At 46.1% G+C, this 17,494-nt stretch overlaps 1 protein-coding gene across 1 annotated transcript; it reads right to left on the minus strand.

Annotated features, from left to right (window-relative positions):
- Positions 1-14,509: 14,509 nt before the first annotated feature.
- Positions 14,510-16,270, minus strand: LOC308387975 (uncharacterized protein). The gene is made up of 7 exons (XM_080868393.1): positions 16,074-16,270; positions 15,966-16,001; positions 15,718-15,888; positions 15,465-15,587; positions 15,215-15,277; positions 15,027-15,128; positions 14,510-14,929 (listed from the first exon to the last, which is right to left on the minus strand). The coding sequence occupies exons 1-7, from the start codon at positions 16,144-16,146 to the stop codon at positions 14,826-14,828; spliced, it is 672 nt and encodes a 223-aa protein (XP_080724519.1). The 5' UTR covers positions 16,147-16,270; the 3' UTR covers positions 14,510-14,825.
- Positions 16,271-17,494: the final 1,224 nt, after the last annotated feature.

A 17,494-nucleotide genomic window follows, 5' to 3' on the forward strand; every position in this document is an offset into this window, starting at 1 on the left:
ATCCCAGTGTATTTCAGACCCAGCAACACGCTCAGACAAAAACTGGTTCACCCGAAAGACAAAACGCCAAAACACAAACTTAACAATGTGGTGTATGCTGTACAGTGCAGCGAGGAATGCTCAGACCTCTACATTGGAGAGACCAAACAGCCACTTCACAAGCGCATGGCACAACACAGAAGAGCCACCTCCACAGGACAAGACTCAGCAGTCCAGCTGCATCTTAAGGATAAAGGACACTCTTTCGAGGATGCCAATGTTCACATTTTGGACAGAGAGGACAGATGGTTTGAAAGAGGAGTGAAAGAAGCCATCTATGTCCACTGTGAGCGACCATCTTTGAACAGAGGCGGGGGTTTACGACACCAACTCTCTGCCATCTATAATCCAGTTTTGAGATCCCTTCCCAGACGACTTAACGCCCACTCACATCCTGGGCCATCTGACCTCAGGAATTCGCATGATAAGGTGGGGCCAGGTTTCACAATGAACACACCCGAAACTCTGGCTGATTGGGACCCACACCCAGTTTCACACCTTGGCTCAGGCGATTAGAGGAGCATCAGGGGGTGCTTTTGTCCCTCTGTGGGGGGAAACTCCCACTAGGTTTATATCTGGGACTCTCCACCATTTGACCTTAGAACTGAAGAAGCTTCTCGGATGAGAGGTGAAACGTCTTCAAGTAACTTAAAGAAGTCCAGACGCTTTTCTTTGCAAGCTCCTTTGACTACGATGACCTGGATGACTGAGAACCTTCACAGACATCTTGGGGGTTTTCTTCTTCTTCTTCTTCTTTAAAAAATACATCCATTTACACTGAGATTATATTACAGCATGAGTGAGCTATTAACTAATAATTTTTTTAAATAATTAATTTATCACAACTGCCCCAATAAATTAACAATGACATAAAATTAATATTCAACAGGAGTGAAATCAACTTATTAGTTTCGCGTGTGGCTCTTTGGGAAAGTTGTGTTAGTGGATAGTAAATGAGTGTATCTTATAATATTTGCATCTGTTTATAATCATTATAATAATTAAACATGCTATTGCATTAGATATTAAACCTAACGCTGTTAACGTTATTTAACCCTTAGATGGTCATAGTCAAAAAAGGGACCCTTTTGGGTCCCCTTGGATTTTTGATTCTCAATATATCAGTCATTTTAAAGACTAGTTGCATGAAACTTGGCCAGGAGTTGCATTTTAGCATTATTTTTAAAATTCATTGATCCCCTCTATGGTGTTGTGTATAGTAAAGGAGATTCACATAAGTGTTACCATCTGTGGTCGTCGTACCATTTTGGGTCCCATTGACTCCCTTTATAATCACATATTTTCGATATACTGTAATCCTGACATGTGATAATTTTTTTCTCGTGAATACCTAATGGATCTAAGCCTGAGCCTTCAAAATAAAGGAAAAATATGTTTTGGATCCAATGAGCACAATATTAGGTACAGCACCACCATAGACATTTTCAGTGGTTTTGAATGCAGGACATGAGAGAGTTAATCCCATACAGCTTATGACAAAATTTGATCCGAAGTGATTGATGGCCCTAATCACGACCTTTTGACCCCCCGCCCCTCCCCTCCGTGGGAAACCCCCAGCGTGACGAATCGTATCCGGAGAAAGGGGGGTGGGAAACCCCCCGCGTGACGAATCGTATCCTGAGAAAGGGGGGCGGACCCCGGAAGCGCGCCATCTGTTGCTAACCGTAACGAATTGCACCCCGAGAAAGGAGGGGTGAACCCCCGGAAGCGCGCCATCTGTTGCTAACCGTGTCGAATCGCATCCTGAAAAAGGAGGGGTGAACCCCCGGAAGAGCGCCATCTGTTGATGTGAAAAAAAAGTTTTTAGTGGGAGGGACTGCAGCGAGGGAGGAGAATAAAAACCAGAGAGAGGAGTCCCGTCACAATTTCTAAGTCTCTCACACACAAGATGGATTCTTTCCTTCTGCAGCCCTCCAGCGGTCCTGTTTACTTGGACGGTGAAGAAATCTGTTCTCCCGCAGAACCCTCCTCGAGCATGGGCGGCAGCAGCAGCGAGTGGGCCTCGTCGATTATCAGCGATACGCCGGTCTCTATCTACAGTACCAGACCCGAAGCAACCGACACTCCGCGGAAAGAAGGAAGAAGTAAGAACGTCTTCATGTTCCGCAGCCAAATTCCAGCACCGAGAAACTTGCGAGGAGAATGGACTCTGCCTGCTGAGGGTTGTGGAAAGTGGGGCTACATATTCAAATATGAGTCGGGGGAGGTCTGGTTTTATCAGTTGAACGAAGGAGAAAGCTTGACGGAATCGAGCACCATTGTGAAGCTGACTCCCAGTGACTGGGCCGTGCTGAAGCTGCTTGTTGCGATGGCTATCGGAGAGGCAAATGAGGATTTTCCCATTCCTGAAGAGGAAGATGTTGCCGCTAAAAGACCCCGGAGAGAGGTAGATTCTCCTCCCCCTCCTCCTCCTTCTCCTTCCGGCTCCAATGATGAAGAAGAGCATGATGCTGCTGTTGATGAAAAAGATCCTCCTTCCGCTCCTTCTGTCTCCTCTGATGAAAAAGCGGATACTGCTGTTGTGAATGATGAGGATAAAGAAAAGACCCCCTCTGTAGAGGATGCTTCCTCCCCTGATGAATCAGCTGATGATGATGATGATGATGATGATGATCATCCTCTCGACACAGAAGAAGAAGAAGAAGAAGAAGAAGATGATGATGAGCCCCTGGCTGAAAAACTTCTAGAAGAAGATGATGAGCCCCCAGCTCCAGAAACAAAAGAGGAGAAAGCAGCTCCTGAGAATAAAGAAAACATTCCCCCAGCTCCAGAAATAAAAGAGGAGAAAGCAGCCGCTGAGAATAAAGAAAACATTCCCCCGGCTCCAGAAAAAGCTACGGAAGAAGAAGCTATTCCCCCTCCCCCGCCGCGGAACGGAGGCATACGCTTCAACGATGAGCAACTGATCAAGACTAAAACAATCTTGTCAACCGTCTGGTCTTCAGGAACCACAGCCACGGGGAGATGGAGAATGAGAGCGAGTCTGCGTTCGACTGACGAGTCTGATGCCCCTGACATTTTTGTCTTGGAAAAATTCAGCTCCGACTGCGGATTATTTCGCAGCTTGATGGTTATACCAGCCAAAGAGTGGGTCGTAAGAATGCTGCAAGTGAGGAAGGATATTACAATTCTTTTTCAAACTTGCCGCTGCTGGAGGGATGCCGTAGGAGTAAGGAAATGTCTCAACTTCTGAAAATCCCCGCCCCTCCCGGACCACGCCCCCCTTCCTTCTGTTTTAAAAGTCCGATCAAAAAAGCCTTTTTTAGCTCAGAGAGAGAGAGAGATGGACTCTGCACCCCTGCTTCGCGATGAGGAGACCGGCTCCACCGATTGTTTTTCTGACGAGGGCGAGCTGGTACCCGATACTCCCGGTTACTGGCCTCTGAAGCGCCAGAGGCGGCAGCGGCAGCAGCAGCATACCGACGAGATGGACGGCTGGGCGTCTTCTTTATTCATCGACACTGTGAAAACAGCCGTGTATCATCTGGTCAACTTGGTGATAAACAAGCACCGCACCGACGAATGTAATGGATGTAAGATAGACCATCCCAGCCAGAGACAACACGAGTGCCTGCAAATTCTGGAGGATGATTTTTATTCCGACAATTATTATAACATCAGAAAGAAACTGCTCACTCCTCGCTTTGTGCCTTCAATTCAACGTCTGCTGATTGCTCGCAACATCAAGACTGAGGATGTTAAAGTAGGAATGGTTGCGGAGACCTTGCTTCATGAGCTGAAATCGGTGAGGAAAGTCTTTGACGCCATCACAGACGCTTATGACAATTTGGTGGGGCAAGATGTGGTTAAAATCGGGGAACTCCGTTTGGTTACGGAGTTTTACAAAGGTTGCTGATTCTTATCCTGCATGCTTCCTATAGTTAACCTTGTTTTTTAAACCATGTATTCTGTTTCTTTTTAAAAAAACTACCTCGTTTTTAATCGTGTATTCTGTTTTTTTTAAAATCCTACCTCATTTTTTAATCGTGTATGCTTTAAAAAAAAAGTATCCTGTTTGTTTGTAACCATTTAACATGTTTACCTCATGTTTTTAAAAAAAAAAAATAGTTTTTGTAACCGTTTGACTCTATAACTGTGTTTTATCTCAGGGTTTTGAATAAAAGTGTATTCTGTTTCTTTTTAAAAAAAACTACCTCGTTTTTTAATTCTGCTTTATTTTAATCATGTATTCTGTTTCTTTTTAAAAAAAAAAAAAACTACCTCGTTTTTTAATCGTGTATGCTTTAAAAAAAAATATCCTGTTTGTAACCTTTTATCATGTTTACCTCATGTTTTTTTTTTAAAAAAAAAGAGTTTTTGTAACCGTTTGACTCTATAAGTGTGTTTTATCTCAGGGTTTTGAATAAAAATGTATTCCTGTTTTTTTGTAACTTACTTGTATTCTATAACTGTGTTTTATCTCAGGGTTTTTGAATAAAAATGTATTCCTGTTTTTTTTTTGCATGTTTAAACCCTCTGGTTTTGAATAAAAAATATTTAAAAAGCATTCATCTCTGGTTTTTTGAATATTGTATTCCTGTTTTCTACACATTAAGCCCTCTGGTTTCAAAAAAATAAAAAATAAATAAATAAAAAAAACATTCATCTCTGGTTTTTGAATAAAATAATAAAAGCCGACTCCTGCGACGTTATAACGCAGACGAGCTTTTTATCAGAAGACGAGATGGCCGAGAAAAGTGAGATGAAAAAAGTGTATTATGACCCGCATCACCCAGGTAGTTTCGGAGGAGTAAATAGACTTCGACGCGCTTTAGAAGATGAAACTGGTAAAAAAGTTGATATCCGCAAGGTGCAGAATTTTTTATCCGAGCAGGACGCCTATACTCTGCACAAGCCGGCGCGAGTAAGATTTAAGAGAAATAGAGTGTTTGTGACCAAACCCCTGAAGCAGCTTCAGGCCGACCTGTGCGACATGAGACAGCTGTCTGAATACAACGACGGATTCAATTATTTATTAACCGTCATAGACGTATTTTCAAAAAAGGCTTACGCCCGCCCCCTGAAAAAGAAGACGGGTTCTGAAGTGACTGAAGCTTTCGAATCTGTGTTGAGAGAGAGCGAAATACCGGAAAATTTACAGACCGATGCGGGAAAAGAGTTTTTCAACAAGAGTTTTCAAGCTCTGATGAAAAATCACAGCATCTCCCATTTTGCTACCGCCAGCGACCTAAAGGCCTCGGTGGTGGAGAGATTTAACCGCACTCTGAAAACGAGGATGTGGAGATATTTCACCGCGCACAATACCAGACGCTATCTGGAGGTGTTGCCCGACCTGTTAGAAGGATATAACCGCAGTTATCACAGCAGCATTAAAATGGCACCTGCCGAGGTGCGCCCCGAGAACGCGGATCAGGTGTTTCGCAACTTGTATGGAAACACAGCCGCCCGTCCTAAAATAAAGTTGAAATTTAAGAAGGCGGATCTGGTGAGGATATCCAAATTGAGAGGAGTATTTGATAAAAAATACGAACAGAGTTTCACGGACGAAATCTTTACTGTGATCAGGGTCCTTCACCGATCGCCACCGGTGTATAAATTACAAGATTATGACGGGGACCCCATTGATGGGTCGTTTTATGAGCCCGAGCTGCAGAAAGTGAAACTGACCGAGGACAAAGCGTTTCATGTGGAGAAGATTTTAAAGCGGCGCACAGTCAGAGGGGAAAAACAGGTTTTTGTCAAGTGGAAAAACTGGCCGGATAAATTCAACAGCTGGGTGAAAGCCTCGGAAGTGGTAGGAGTATAAAAAAAGAGACCCCTCGCATCATTCGGCTCATTTTTTAAAATTCATCATGCAGTCCGAAGGGTTTTACGTGACCCTGCCTTCCAACGCCAGCAAGGGCTTATTTAAAGATAACGCCAGCGGCTGCTACACGGTGGATCTGGCCAAACCCCTCGAGCTGACCGGAGAATGGAGCGTGGGCTTATGCGAATTCATTTATCCGCGCACATGGTACAATCTACCGCCGGACGCCTCCTACTTGGAGCTGATGCGGACGACGGAGGAAGATCAGCCCCTGGTGATTTTAAAATTCGGCAGGGGAGGTCATTACGGACGCGTTAAAGATCTATTGGATCACCTGGTGCCGGCGATCCAAAAGTACGACCCGTCCTTCGAGGCTTCATTCAACAACGTCACCAAACGTCTGGATATCAAAGGAGTCGGGAGCCATAAAATAAAGGTCTTCCCTCCTCTGGCTTACATGCTGGGATTGAAAACGAACGAGTGGTGGACTCTGTCAAAGCGCTCTACTCCGTATCCGTGCGATATGAACGCGGGCGTATATAACCTGTTTCTCTACACCGACATCGTTCAGTACCAGCCGGTCGGTGACAGTTACTCACCGTTGCTCAGCGTCCTTAACGTGAAAGGCGATTACGGAGACGTGATCAGCATCAGACATAATACGGTCCATTACTTACGCGTTTCTAAAAAATACATTAAAACCATACGCGTAGAAATTAAAACGGACCGCGACAGATTCGTGGATTTTGTTTACGGGAAAACGATAGTCAAGCTGCACTTTAAACCGGCTTGACAATGGCTGCGCGTCTTCCGCAGGACCCCCACCGTTTTGTGAGGTATTATGAGGGGCAGGTGGGAGGTTCCCTTCCGGGTTTTTACGGAGCGCCCGTGATGTACGGCAGAGGGATAGGATCCATCTTCTCCAGACTGTTTCGTTTCGTGTCTCCTCTCTTCAAATCCGGGTTCGCCGTAGCTAAACCTCACCTGAAAACGGCCGCAACCAATATCGCTACAGACGCTGTGAAAAGAGTGATGGGTAAGCTGACAGAGCCTCGCCAGGAGGGGGCGGGTGGTATGATGGTCCTCTCCCGCAGGAAGAGGAAACGCCCTCCGGGCGAGCGGATTAAAAATAAAAGCGTCGGAGTAAAAAGTAAATCAGTCAAGGCTGGCAGCGGGAAGAGAAGGAAGCCCCAGAGGAGCTCTGACATATTTTAGAAGAAAATAAATAAATAAATAAAAAATGTCTCTCTTACACAAGAAATCTGCCGAATGCACCCTTGCCGAACTGGATCTATTTTCGGCTCCCATGACCCAGCTATCCATAGAGGATAAAAAATATCAAGAATGTCAGCCCCTCTCTGCTTTGAACGACAACTCACCCATTGAATTTTTCATCCCCGGAGACGGGGAAAAGTATCTCGATCTGAACGACACCATGCTCCATCTGAGAGTGAAAATTACGGAAAGGGACGGGAGCAACATCCCACCCGACGCGGGGGTAGCCCTCATCAATTATCCTCTCAACACAATTTTCAGTCAGTGCGACGTTATTCTGGGGGATCGATTGATTTCGCAGTCCAGCGCCACCCATCCTTACAGGGCCATGATCGAGACGCTGCTCAACTTTTCAGAAGACACTCTAAAGAGTCAATTCAGCGCCGGTCTGTTTTACAAAGACACTGCCGGAGACATGGATTCTATAGTTATAAGCAACGGGCCGAACAGAGGGATAAAACAGAGAGCCGTTTTCACGGCCGAGTCGCGAGAAGTGGACCTGCTGGGTCCCCTCCACGCAGATATTTTCTTCTGCGAGAGGCTCCTGCTGAACTCTGTGGATTTGAGAATTAAATTGATACGCAACAGCGATGCCTTCAGTCTGATGGGAACTCGGGATTCGCAGTTTGCTCTGAAAATAACTTCGGCCTCTCTGTTTGTTAAAAAGGTCACTGTCTCGCCGGCCGTCAGGCTGGGGCACGCCGCGGCCCTGATGAAAGGAAACGCCCTCTATCCTCTTTCGCGCGTTTCTGTGAAAACCTACTCCATCCCTGAAAATTCCAGGATCTGCAACCAGGAGAATCTCTTTCTGGGAGCCATGCCAAAATACGTGGTCCTGGGCATGGTTCATCACGACGCCTTCACCGGGAGGAGGGATCTGTCGCCTTTCAACTTTAGACACAACGATGTAGAGTATCTGGCGTTGTGTCAGGACGGCAGGCAGGTGCCCGCCAAAGCTTTCCAGCCACAGTTTGACCGCGGAAATTCGGTCAGGGAGTTTTATCACATGTTTTCCGCCACGGGGAGACACCTCAAAGATTTACCTCTGAGCATCGATCGCCGGGAATTTAACGAAGGGTACGCCCTTTTTGCCTTTAATCTGGAACCCAGCGAGGATGCTGACGCCCTGTCTCCCGTCTCCAACGGGAATTTGAGGCTGGAGATGAGATTCAGAGTTCCTCTACCTCAAACCACCACTCTCATAGTGTATGCCTGCTACGACTCAATTCTGGAGATTGACTCTAAAAGACAGGTGCTGGTGGATTATTACTAAAATATACACACATGGATAACCTTCAGCTGGAGCACATTCTACATCGCGCCTTGGGAGACGTTTTCTGCGGGGTTTGGGCCTCGGACCAGCTGGCCTTTTTGAGGCGCGACTTTAAACCCCCCGCCTACTTTATAGTAAACACTCACCCCTCGCACTTGAGGGGAGAACACTGGCTGGCTCTGACTCTGGAAAAGGACGGCTCCTCCACTTTTTTTGACTCTTACGGATTCCCTCCCGACTTTGCTCACTATCCCTCGGTCATCTCAGAGTTTCTGGAAGACCGCTCTGACAAAATACTCTATCACGATCGTCAACTTCAGCACCCTATGTCTGTCGTTTGCGGGCAACATTGCATTTTTTATCTATGTCACAAGGCTCAGGGGTTATCCGTCGGTAAAATACTTTCTCTGTACTATAACGATGTGTTTAAAAATGATGACATGGTGTCTGACTTTCTGAAAGGACGCTGCCCCGCTCGCTCTCGCAGAGGTCATCACGTGGCGTGCTCCTTACAAAAGTTTAAAGATGTGTGTATCGAATAAAGAAACGTAAACAAAAAAAAGTTTGTTGCAGCGTTTTTTTTTATTTCATTTGTAAACAAAAAAAACATTTGATTTTACATAGAAGTCCAGGTCGGGGAAAGCGTTATTTTGACCCGAGAAGGTTTTCTCCCCCTTCGCGCAGGTGTCTGTCCTCCCTCCTCCACAGATTTAAGACGCGCATACTGGTCGCGAGCTCTACGGTTATGTATTGAGGATGAGGGTATGTTTGTTTCGACCAAAGTAGTTAAAAACGCGTTCCATCCTTTCGGTCGCGTTTGGTTTTTACTTTTAAAAGAGAGGGAGAGGTTTTTAAATAGATCGATCATGTGCGAACCCCGCACCGCATCCCCCTTGTAAACAAATTCACCCCTCTTTGTCCATCCTCCTCCACCCTCAGGTAATTTCTGCATAATGTAGCGGGCGTTTTTGCGATCTCGAGGGGGTAAGGATTTTAATACTTCTTCCATCATTTCATCATCCTCCTCTCTGGACCGCTGCACTTGTTGCTGCACCTGCTGATGCACCTGCTGCTGTTGCACCTGCTGCTGTTGCACCTGCTGCTGTTGCACCTGCTGCTGCGCCTCCTCTGGCGGGAGGTGGAAAGTCACCCTACTCTCCTCGTCCCGGTCCTGTTTAGAGAGTGTGAGATATCTCCGCAGCAGAGACTCGTATCTTTTGATTTTTTCATACAAATTTAGCCGCGGATCCTCCAGTATGGCTTTCATCTTTTCGTCCAAATCGTCTTTGGCAGTTTCTCTGACGGTAGGCTCGGTGGGTCGGGTCAGTTTTTTCAGCTCGTGAGAGGGAACGAGAATCATTTTTTTAAACATCTCAGCGTTTTTGAAATATTCCTCCCAGCAGGTTCCCCAGAATGGGTACGGCTGCGGACAACAGAGGGAAAAGAAACCCTCCCGTTTGTTTCTTTAAAACTTGACGCTTACGGTTTAAACTCGTTTTCTTGTCGGCCAGCAGCCTGATGATCTTTTTCTGACGCTTCAGTTTTTGGTATTGAGGAGCGGAAAGAGGTATGTTTCCCTTTAAAAGATTTAAAGCTATCTCGCACAGCGCTTGGAGGAAATCCGGGGAGCTGTGAGCGAGAATGTCTTTGCGTTTCTGCGGCGACGCGTGGTACAGAGCTTGCAGTAAGACTGCGTTTCTTTTTATACGCTGAGACATGGCTACTTGGGTTTAGGCAGGTAAATGACGGGGTACTGCCCCGGAAGCAGACCGGCGCGCACTCTGTAGCGTTCTGGGCACGAAGGAGTGAGATCGAGGATTAAATACCCGTGGGGCTCCTCGGTGGCGTCTTTGAAACTGTCTGAGAAAAATGTTTTTTGCGAAGGGAAAATCTGACGGGCCAAAATCTCAATCTGCAGCTTGTCTCTGGGGTTTTTAAACAACACCATATAATTGGAGTTTAAGCTGATGGTGCGGCTGTATTTACCCTGATGAAAAACGTTCTGGGTCAGCATCATAACCGAGACGTTTTTATGGTGGCGGTATTGAGTGAAAATTTTAACCACTTCCTGGTGATCCGAGGCCTGAAAGATGACGTCATCCAGCACCACCAGAACGTCTCGGAAATCTTCAAAAGAATCAGGCAGCCCTTCGATAAATTTAATGTTTTTATTGGTCTTTGAAAGCTCCTCATACATGGGTTGAAAAGAAGTATAAATCCACACAATATTCGCGGGCACAGTATCCATGACGCGTTCACAGTTTTCCAAAACACACTTTACAAAATGAGTTTTCCCACACCCGCTAGGACCCACAACTAGACAGGAAAAAGGCACTTTCAGTCTGTGATCAAAATCAGTTTCCTCCATTCTTTTTTTTTTAGAAGAAAACAAAAACACTAGTACCCGAAAGGCAGAGTTGTACCGTCTGGAAAGAGACGTCTCTTGTCGTAAACCACGCGAAACTTTTTCTGAAATGTTCTGTTTTTGAGCACAAAGCCTCTCTTATCCCTCTGAATTCCGTTCTGAGGGGTCTGGAGCTCCGCCTCTTTCATACCAGAAAGGTAACTTTCCACCAACCCGCTCATACTGTCGAAATTGACGCGTTCGCAACATTCTCTCGTCTGCGTTATTCCTTTCATTTTTACCACCATTTTCTTTTTGTTTCTGGTCCGGTAGGCGTAACTCTTTGGACCCGCGGAGACAAATTCCTGGATGGTGTCCCCGTCTAATTCGTCCGTGAGATCCCCTAGATAGTTACCCAGCTCTAAAGGTTCCTCCCCCTCTTTCACTACGTAGATCAGAGAGTCGGTGTCGGTGTACAGAACGCTGCGCTGCAATTTTTCTAAATACTCGTAGAGTTTTAGGCGGGCGTAGGCTGTAGTGAAAGCGGCGATAAAAACGTTATTGGTAGCGCCGGGAGGTATCACGCACCGCTCGTTATAGCTCCACTGAATTAAAGCCACTTCCTGTTTTTTGGTCTTTAAAAAAGAGACGTGTTTAAAGACGTACTGTCCTGAAAAGACGTAGTTAAAAAACTGACTCGGCTTTCTGACCAGAGCGGTCTGAGTCATGTTGGCTCTCTGAGCAAACTTTCCCCAGAAACTGTTGAGACACAATTTCGAAACTTGTCTTTTGGCCGGATTCACCTCTATTTTTGACGGGTCTAAACGTATGCCCTGATGCCTGTGGTACTCTTCCACGTATTTGTTCCTCTCATCCTCGTCGCGAGCTTCCGGAGGATAACCGGAGGCTTCCTGTTTGCCTTTGAGAAAAGTGTTAATATAGCCGGCGAAAATATCGCTGCTGCTACTATCAAAGTGCCAGACCTCTGTGATTTTAACCACTCTGTAACCTATTTCTAAGGCTTTGTTAAACTCGACGGTGACCCAGACCCCGGTGAGAGCTCTAGCCTCGTCGTCGTGAAGGCACGGACCGCTTTGTTGATTGGTCTCGGCGCAGGTGCGACAGAGGGAGAATATTAATTTACCTCCGGGGGTTTTGTACGGTAGAACGGGGAAATAGAGCCCGCGCGGCGGGTAAACGGTGGCTCTGATCAGCCCGAAATAACTGCGAGGGTCTGCAAAATTCTCTCTGATGATTTGGGGGTGATGCAGAGGGTAAGCGCGCTTGGCGTTGACGTAAGGGTACAGGGATGTGACGTCTACGTAATACACATTTTCTCCTGGCGAGGCGCTGTAACGCAGTCTCAAGGCCGAAGTGCGGCCTCCGTAAAGCCCCGAGCGAGGAGACAGAGGTTCCGGGACTTCGTAGTTCCGCATAAAATTTATAACCTCCTCGTTCGATTTTTTCATCTCGTTCCATTCGTGCTCCCACAGAGTGACCGTGCGGACTCTGTAAACGTTTCTCAGCTCCCGGAGCCTCGCCTCGGCAGAGGCGTGCAGGTCCCCGTAAGGAGCGCGGGTCAAAGGGCAGATTTCCTCAGGCCTGTAGCATTTTGGACAGCCGTGATAAAAGCATCCCAGAAATTCCCACACCCACTTTTCCCCGTTAATCAGCGCGTATCCGTCGACAAAGTACGGGCCTATTTTTTTCTCTCCGCCGGTTGTGAGAGCGTGTTGAACGGGAATTTTCTGAGAGTGAGCTACCCACTCCAGCCACTGAATGGACGCGTGCGAATAGGCTTTGAACCTGCGCCCGTAGTTGTCGGGCGAGGGGATAGCCAGACTGTTTTCGGGTAGGAAATTGGTGAGAAACACTTTCATGCAGGCTGAAGCTATAGTGACGCAGCTGAAAGGGTCTACTTTAGTTTCGCCTATAAACCCGTCTCTGAACTTTACGCACGCCTCTCTCAGAATATTAACGTCGTTTCGGCAGTAATACAGGGATTCTTTTTCAAAGTTAAACACTCCCCGGGAGGCCTCGCAGTGCCATCGCAAAAACTCTGCCCTTTCGGCTGGTGACATGCGCTCCACCCCGTAATCTGAAGGAGGAGGGTACGGACCCGAGTATTTTAAGCGGTCCCGCGAGCTGAATTTGTGAGGAAAAAATCCCTTGGATTTGTCCTCGAAGCCTAAAGCTTTGGGCATAGCGCTGAGACGCATGGTGAGAAAAGAAAGCGAGTCTATGAATTTGAGAAGGAAATCGGATTCTGTGAAACATATAATTTTACTGCCTTGCATGATGAGAGAGGGCGTCATCCCACCCCCCACCAGGTGGCTTAGAATTAAATAGCTGTCAAACCCTTTCGCGTTGTGCGCAACGAACGTGGTCTCTCTATATTTTTTCCTTCTGTATCTTTGGAGAAACTTTTCAACACAGTCTACACCGTAAGCGTGCCACTCTTCTCCTTCTAGAGATTTTGTGCACACTAGGTAAGGGACGTGCGCCCCCTCCCTGTCTGGGAAGGTTTCAAAGTCATAAAAGATTATGGAAGCGTTATCAGAGTTTTCATGTTTCAAAGGTTGGATGTAACACAGGTGTTGATCGTCGTCGGGAGGAAGCTCCGCGCGACAGATTTTACATCTGGCGGCTGTGCACCTGTGCATTCCGCGACGGGAGAGGTGCTTGCAGTCCGGACATTTATACAATTGTTGACAAACGCTGAGGTCTGAACCGGAGTGAATTCTAGGTTGTTTGTGCTTTAAATAACACGCGCGTGTGCGACATGATCTGTTACAATCCGTACAGATTACAGAGTCCAGAAAGTGAGAGGGGCATGCGGGGTCAAAACAGAGGTTGCAGCGGTTTTGGCAAAAGTGTTCTTCTCTTTTATAATACCCGCGGTGACATTCGTCGCAAATGTACTGAATTCCTAAAAATGTTTTTAGATTTTTTATCCCGTAATAGTGATGGTGGAATAAGAATAAGTACAGCGGGTGAGGCGTGTTCGGGTAGTCTGTTTCGATTAATGAAAGAGTTCTGTCCTCGGGCGGGCGGTAAAACACGACGATTTTACGTTTTAGTATTTGTTCGAATTTACCTATGTCTGTGAGAGTTACCTGAGTGCGATCGCTCAACCCCGCTAAACGCTGCAGCTCTCTGCCGCGTTCCAGGGCCTGTTTATCTGTGAAATGAGGTTGAGTGAGGTGAATCAGGTTGATGGCAAAACACAGATTATCGTTTTTGTTTTTTACCACGTACAGACAGCGTCGCTTTTTGACTAGAATTTCATCGTCTAACATTTTGTGAATCTTTTTACGCGGGTCATTACTGCCACCGCCTCTAGGATTTCTAATTACTTGCACAACAATTTCTAGGGGAGAGCCTGCGACGATCGCTCCGTTTGATTGTATCAGCCTGGCTAGCAGGTCCTCAAAAACCGGTACAATGTTTTCAGCGCTTTCGTCATCGACGTTAAAAACAGAGTGATTTCGCGCGTGCTCGCTGATGATCTCCAGTTGAACCCGGTCGTTACGACTAACTTCCGGTCTGACCCTATCCGCTAGATCTACAAAATTATCCCTGACGTTGAGGTAAAATTGAGCGAGGTCGCTCGCTTCATCCGGAGAGGGAATGTTAAATACTCGCCTTATTTCGAAATTATTAAAATGTTCGCGGCGAGTCACCGCATCGTTCTGTACCCGAGATCCTCCTCCTCCTTGTTGATGCTCCGCAGGCCGGTCCTCCTCCTCCTCCTCCTCCTCCCTGGGCTGCTGTTGATGATGCTGCTCCACCTGCACCTGCTGCTCCCCCTGCTGCCGGTCGTAGAGCTGAAGAGCATTTTCTATCGGCTGCAGAGGGTCAAAGTTCAGTAGACCGGCAAGCCGCTCGTTTTCAATGTTTTGAAGGAGGATCTGCAATGCGTTTTCTAAAGGTTGTAGAGGGTCGTTTGGTGGTGGTGGGGCTATATTGTTTTCTAACGGTGGGGCTAAATGTTCATGGTTTCTGTTTAATTCTGCCACGGCTTCCAACAAAGCCTCAGGAATGCTGTGTTCTTCCGACATGATTTTCTTTATTTCTTAATTCACAGACTTTTACATGCTTTTACTTTACAGGTCCTTGTGTCTGTATATCGATGCAAATGTGCGAACTGTTGCGACGTACATGAAAGCGAGTTTTTCAAGGATTCTCTTCTTATGAAGCATCCGTCGAGCTGTAAGAAAAGACGGACAGAATGTATTTTTTAAACCTTACATTTTTTTATAGAGCAGAGAAGTTTAATAGGTTCGATTCATCCCCCCGTCAATTACCTCTCAGTCTTCCGAGAGGAGCTCTCACTCTCCTGATAGGAGGCGATCTGGACGGTTCCTCCTCCACCTGATTTTCTTCCGTCTGATTTTCTGTATCGGTCTCTGTCGGGGAAAATAAAACAGAAGAGATTTAAGAAAACAAACCTCCTCTTTCCTATTTTTCGAGAATGAAAAAACTTTTTATTTACCTCGCTCCTCCGCGCGATTGTCTGTAGCGGAGGGGGGTTGAATAGGTATATCCGCAATCTCGGCTGCCGAGAAATAAAACAGAAAAGAGAAAGATTTAATAAAAAAAAAAAAAAAAAAAAAAAAAAAAAAAAAAACTTTTTAGCTCGCTTTATACCACTCCAAGTCGGGAGGGGCGGTATAGCACACTCGGATTACTCCGCCACATCCTGATATTTATCGAAATGACGGATATTGCATCATATTGTTTACCTTTTGGTTTAAAAGGTATTTTCCTGCAGTTCTCCCGGTATGCGTTGACGAAAATAACGTCGTCGTCTTCTTCTTCTTCTTCTTCTTTTCGCTGCGGCGGGGTCTGTATATTCTCGGTTACCTCTGTCGAGAAATAAAGCAAAACTTTTTTAAAAATCTGCTCCGGGTCGGGAGGGGCGGTATAGCACACTCGGATTACTCCGTCACATCCTGTTATTCAACAAAATGGCTGATAATGCATCATATTGTTTACCTTCGATTTTAAAACTTTTTTCTCCGCGGTTCTCCCGGTATGCGGAGACGAAAATAGTGCCGTCTTCTCTTCCACGCGGCGGCGGCGGAGGTTCTGCGGGGGATATGGCTTCTAATTCGCCGCGGAAAACGGCCGGATTTCTGCTGTTACTCACTGCATTATCGATTGTTTCTGTAAGTATCAGAGCATGGTTAAATCAAGTCTATCTAAACTTATTTAAAAAATGGTATATACTTATTTAAACGTACCGTAGTCCACTTGCGTGAAATCATTGATGTAGAAATCTAAAAGAAAGTAATCAAATTATTGACATCTCTGTTGATATATAATTTAAAGTCGTAAAGAAAAAAACTTACCGGGGTGAGGTATGAACAGATCCGGCGAGATGGCCCTCTGATCGGCGTCGTTGTTTGAACGGGATGCTGACATAATATTCACGGATTCTTCCTCGCGATTGGTAGAACTGTCACAGATAGCGACTCCCCTTCCGCTTCTTCTCTCATTTTATCCTAGTCTAGCGAAGCATCTGTTTTTCGCATCTTTCTCTTGACAATACCGGTAGTTAGAGGGGGTTTGTTTTTTTTGATTGCCTTCTTGCGAACGCCGTCTGTTTTCTGCAACGGTAAAATACGGCTTTGAGACGGATATTTGTTTTGCCAAATGGACAATTGCTGTTGACAAAACTCTCATGGTTGACTCTTTCCCACAGAGGTGTGTGTGTGTGTGTGTGTGTGTGTGTGTGTGTGTGTGTGTGTGAAACAAGATCGCCTGTCGCTGGTTTGTTTTTTCAGTCTCTTGTAAAAAAAGGACTCTCAAAAGGAAAAGTAGTATTCACTAAGCGATATTTATTCAATTTTTTTACACATAGGCAGCCTGTAGGTTACAAGCGGATAGAAAGTTCTTCTTTTCATCACAAGCTATGGTGTATCTTAAAGGTTTTTTACAGCGTCTGTATTATAGGAAAATAAAATACTATTGAAATCTCTACAGGAAGTCACTCTTTATTTCCATTACAAACGCCGGTGCAGCTTAAGAAAGTAAAATTACATCCGCTCTGTCTCTCTATACATCACAGAATCATCTGCTGCATCACCGCTGTGCTTAGGGAACATGATGCAACAGGTCTGAAAATGACTAGACACTTCCGGAGTATTTCCGGTAGGGTCATAAGGTCCGGATCGATGCCTTCCATAGTAAATATGCTGTATTTGAATATGTCATATTCAAAACCTTCTTCTTTGGGAGAGCAGATCTCATCGGACACAGGACCGCTGCGGGGCTGCAGAAGGAAATCCATCTTGTGTGTGAGAGACTTAGAAATTGTGATGGACTCCTCTCTCTGCTTTTTTATTCCCCTCCAACAGATGGCGCGCTTCTGGAGGTTTCCCCCTCTCTAAAAACTTTTTTTCCCAACAACAGATGACGCGCTTCCGGGGGTTCACCCCTCCCTCTAAAAACTTTTTTTTCCCCCAACAACAGATGACGCGCTTCCGGGGGTTCACCCCTCCTTTCTCGGGGTGCAATTCGTTACGGTTAGCAACAGATGGCGCGCTTCCGGGGTCCGCCCCCCTTTCTCAGGATACGATTCGTCACGCGGGGGGTTTCCCACCCCCCCTTTCTCCGGATACGATTCGTCACGCTGGGGGTTTCCCACGGAGGGGAGGGGCGGGGGGTCAAAAGGTCGTGATTAGGGCCATCAATCACTTCGGATCAAATTTTGTCATAAGCTGTATGGGATTAACTCTCTGACATGGTTATCTTATTATGCAAAATACAT

Source organism: Rhamphochromis sp. 'chilingali', assembly GCF_963969265.1.
Source record: "Rhamphochromis sp. 'chilingali' genome assembly, chromosome: 20".
NCBI classification, from domain to species: domain Eukaryota; kingdom Metazoa; phylum Chordata; class Actinopteri; order Cichliformes; family Cichlidae; genus Rhamphochromis; species Rhamphochromis sp. 'chilingali'.

Bases quoted from the DNA above. Each gene is read 5' to 3' on its own strand.
- LOC308387975 (XM_080868393.1), bottom strand. From the start codon at position 16,146: ATGTCAGCATCCCGTTCAAACAACGACGCCGATCAGAGGGCCATCTCG. The intron at 15,889-15,965 runs GTACGTTTAAAT...TGATACTTACAG, and splicing joins TTTCACGCAAGTGGACTACG to AAACAATCGATAATGCAGTG. The intron at 15,129-15,214 runs GTAAATAAAAAG...TTTCCCCGACAG, and splicing joins CAATCGCGCGGAGGAGCGAG to AGACCGATACAGAAAATCAG.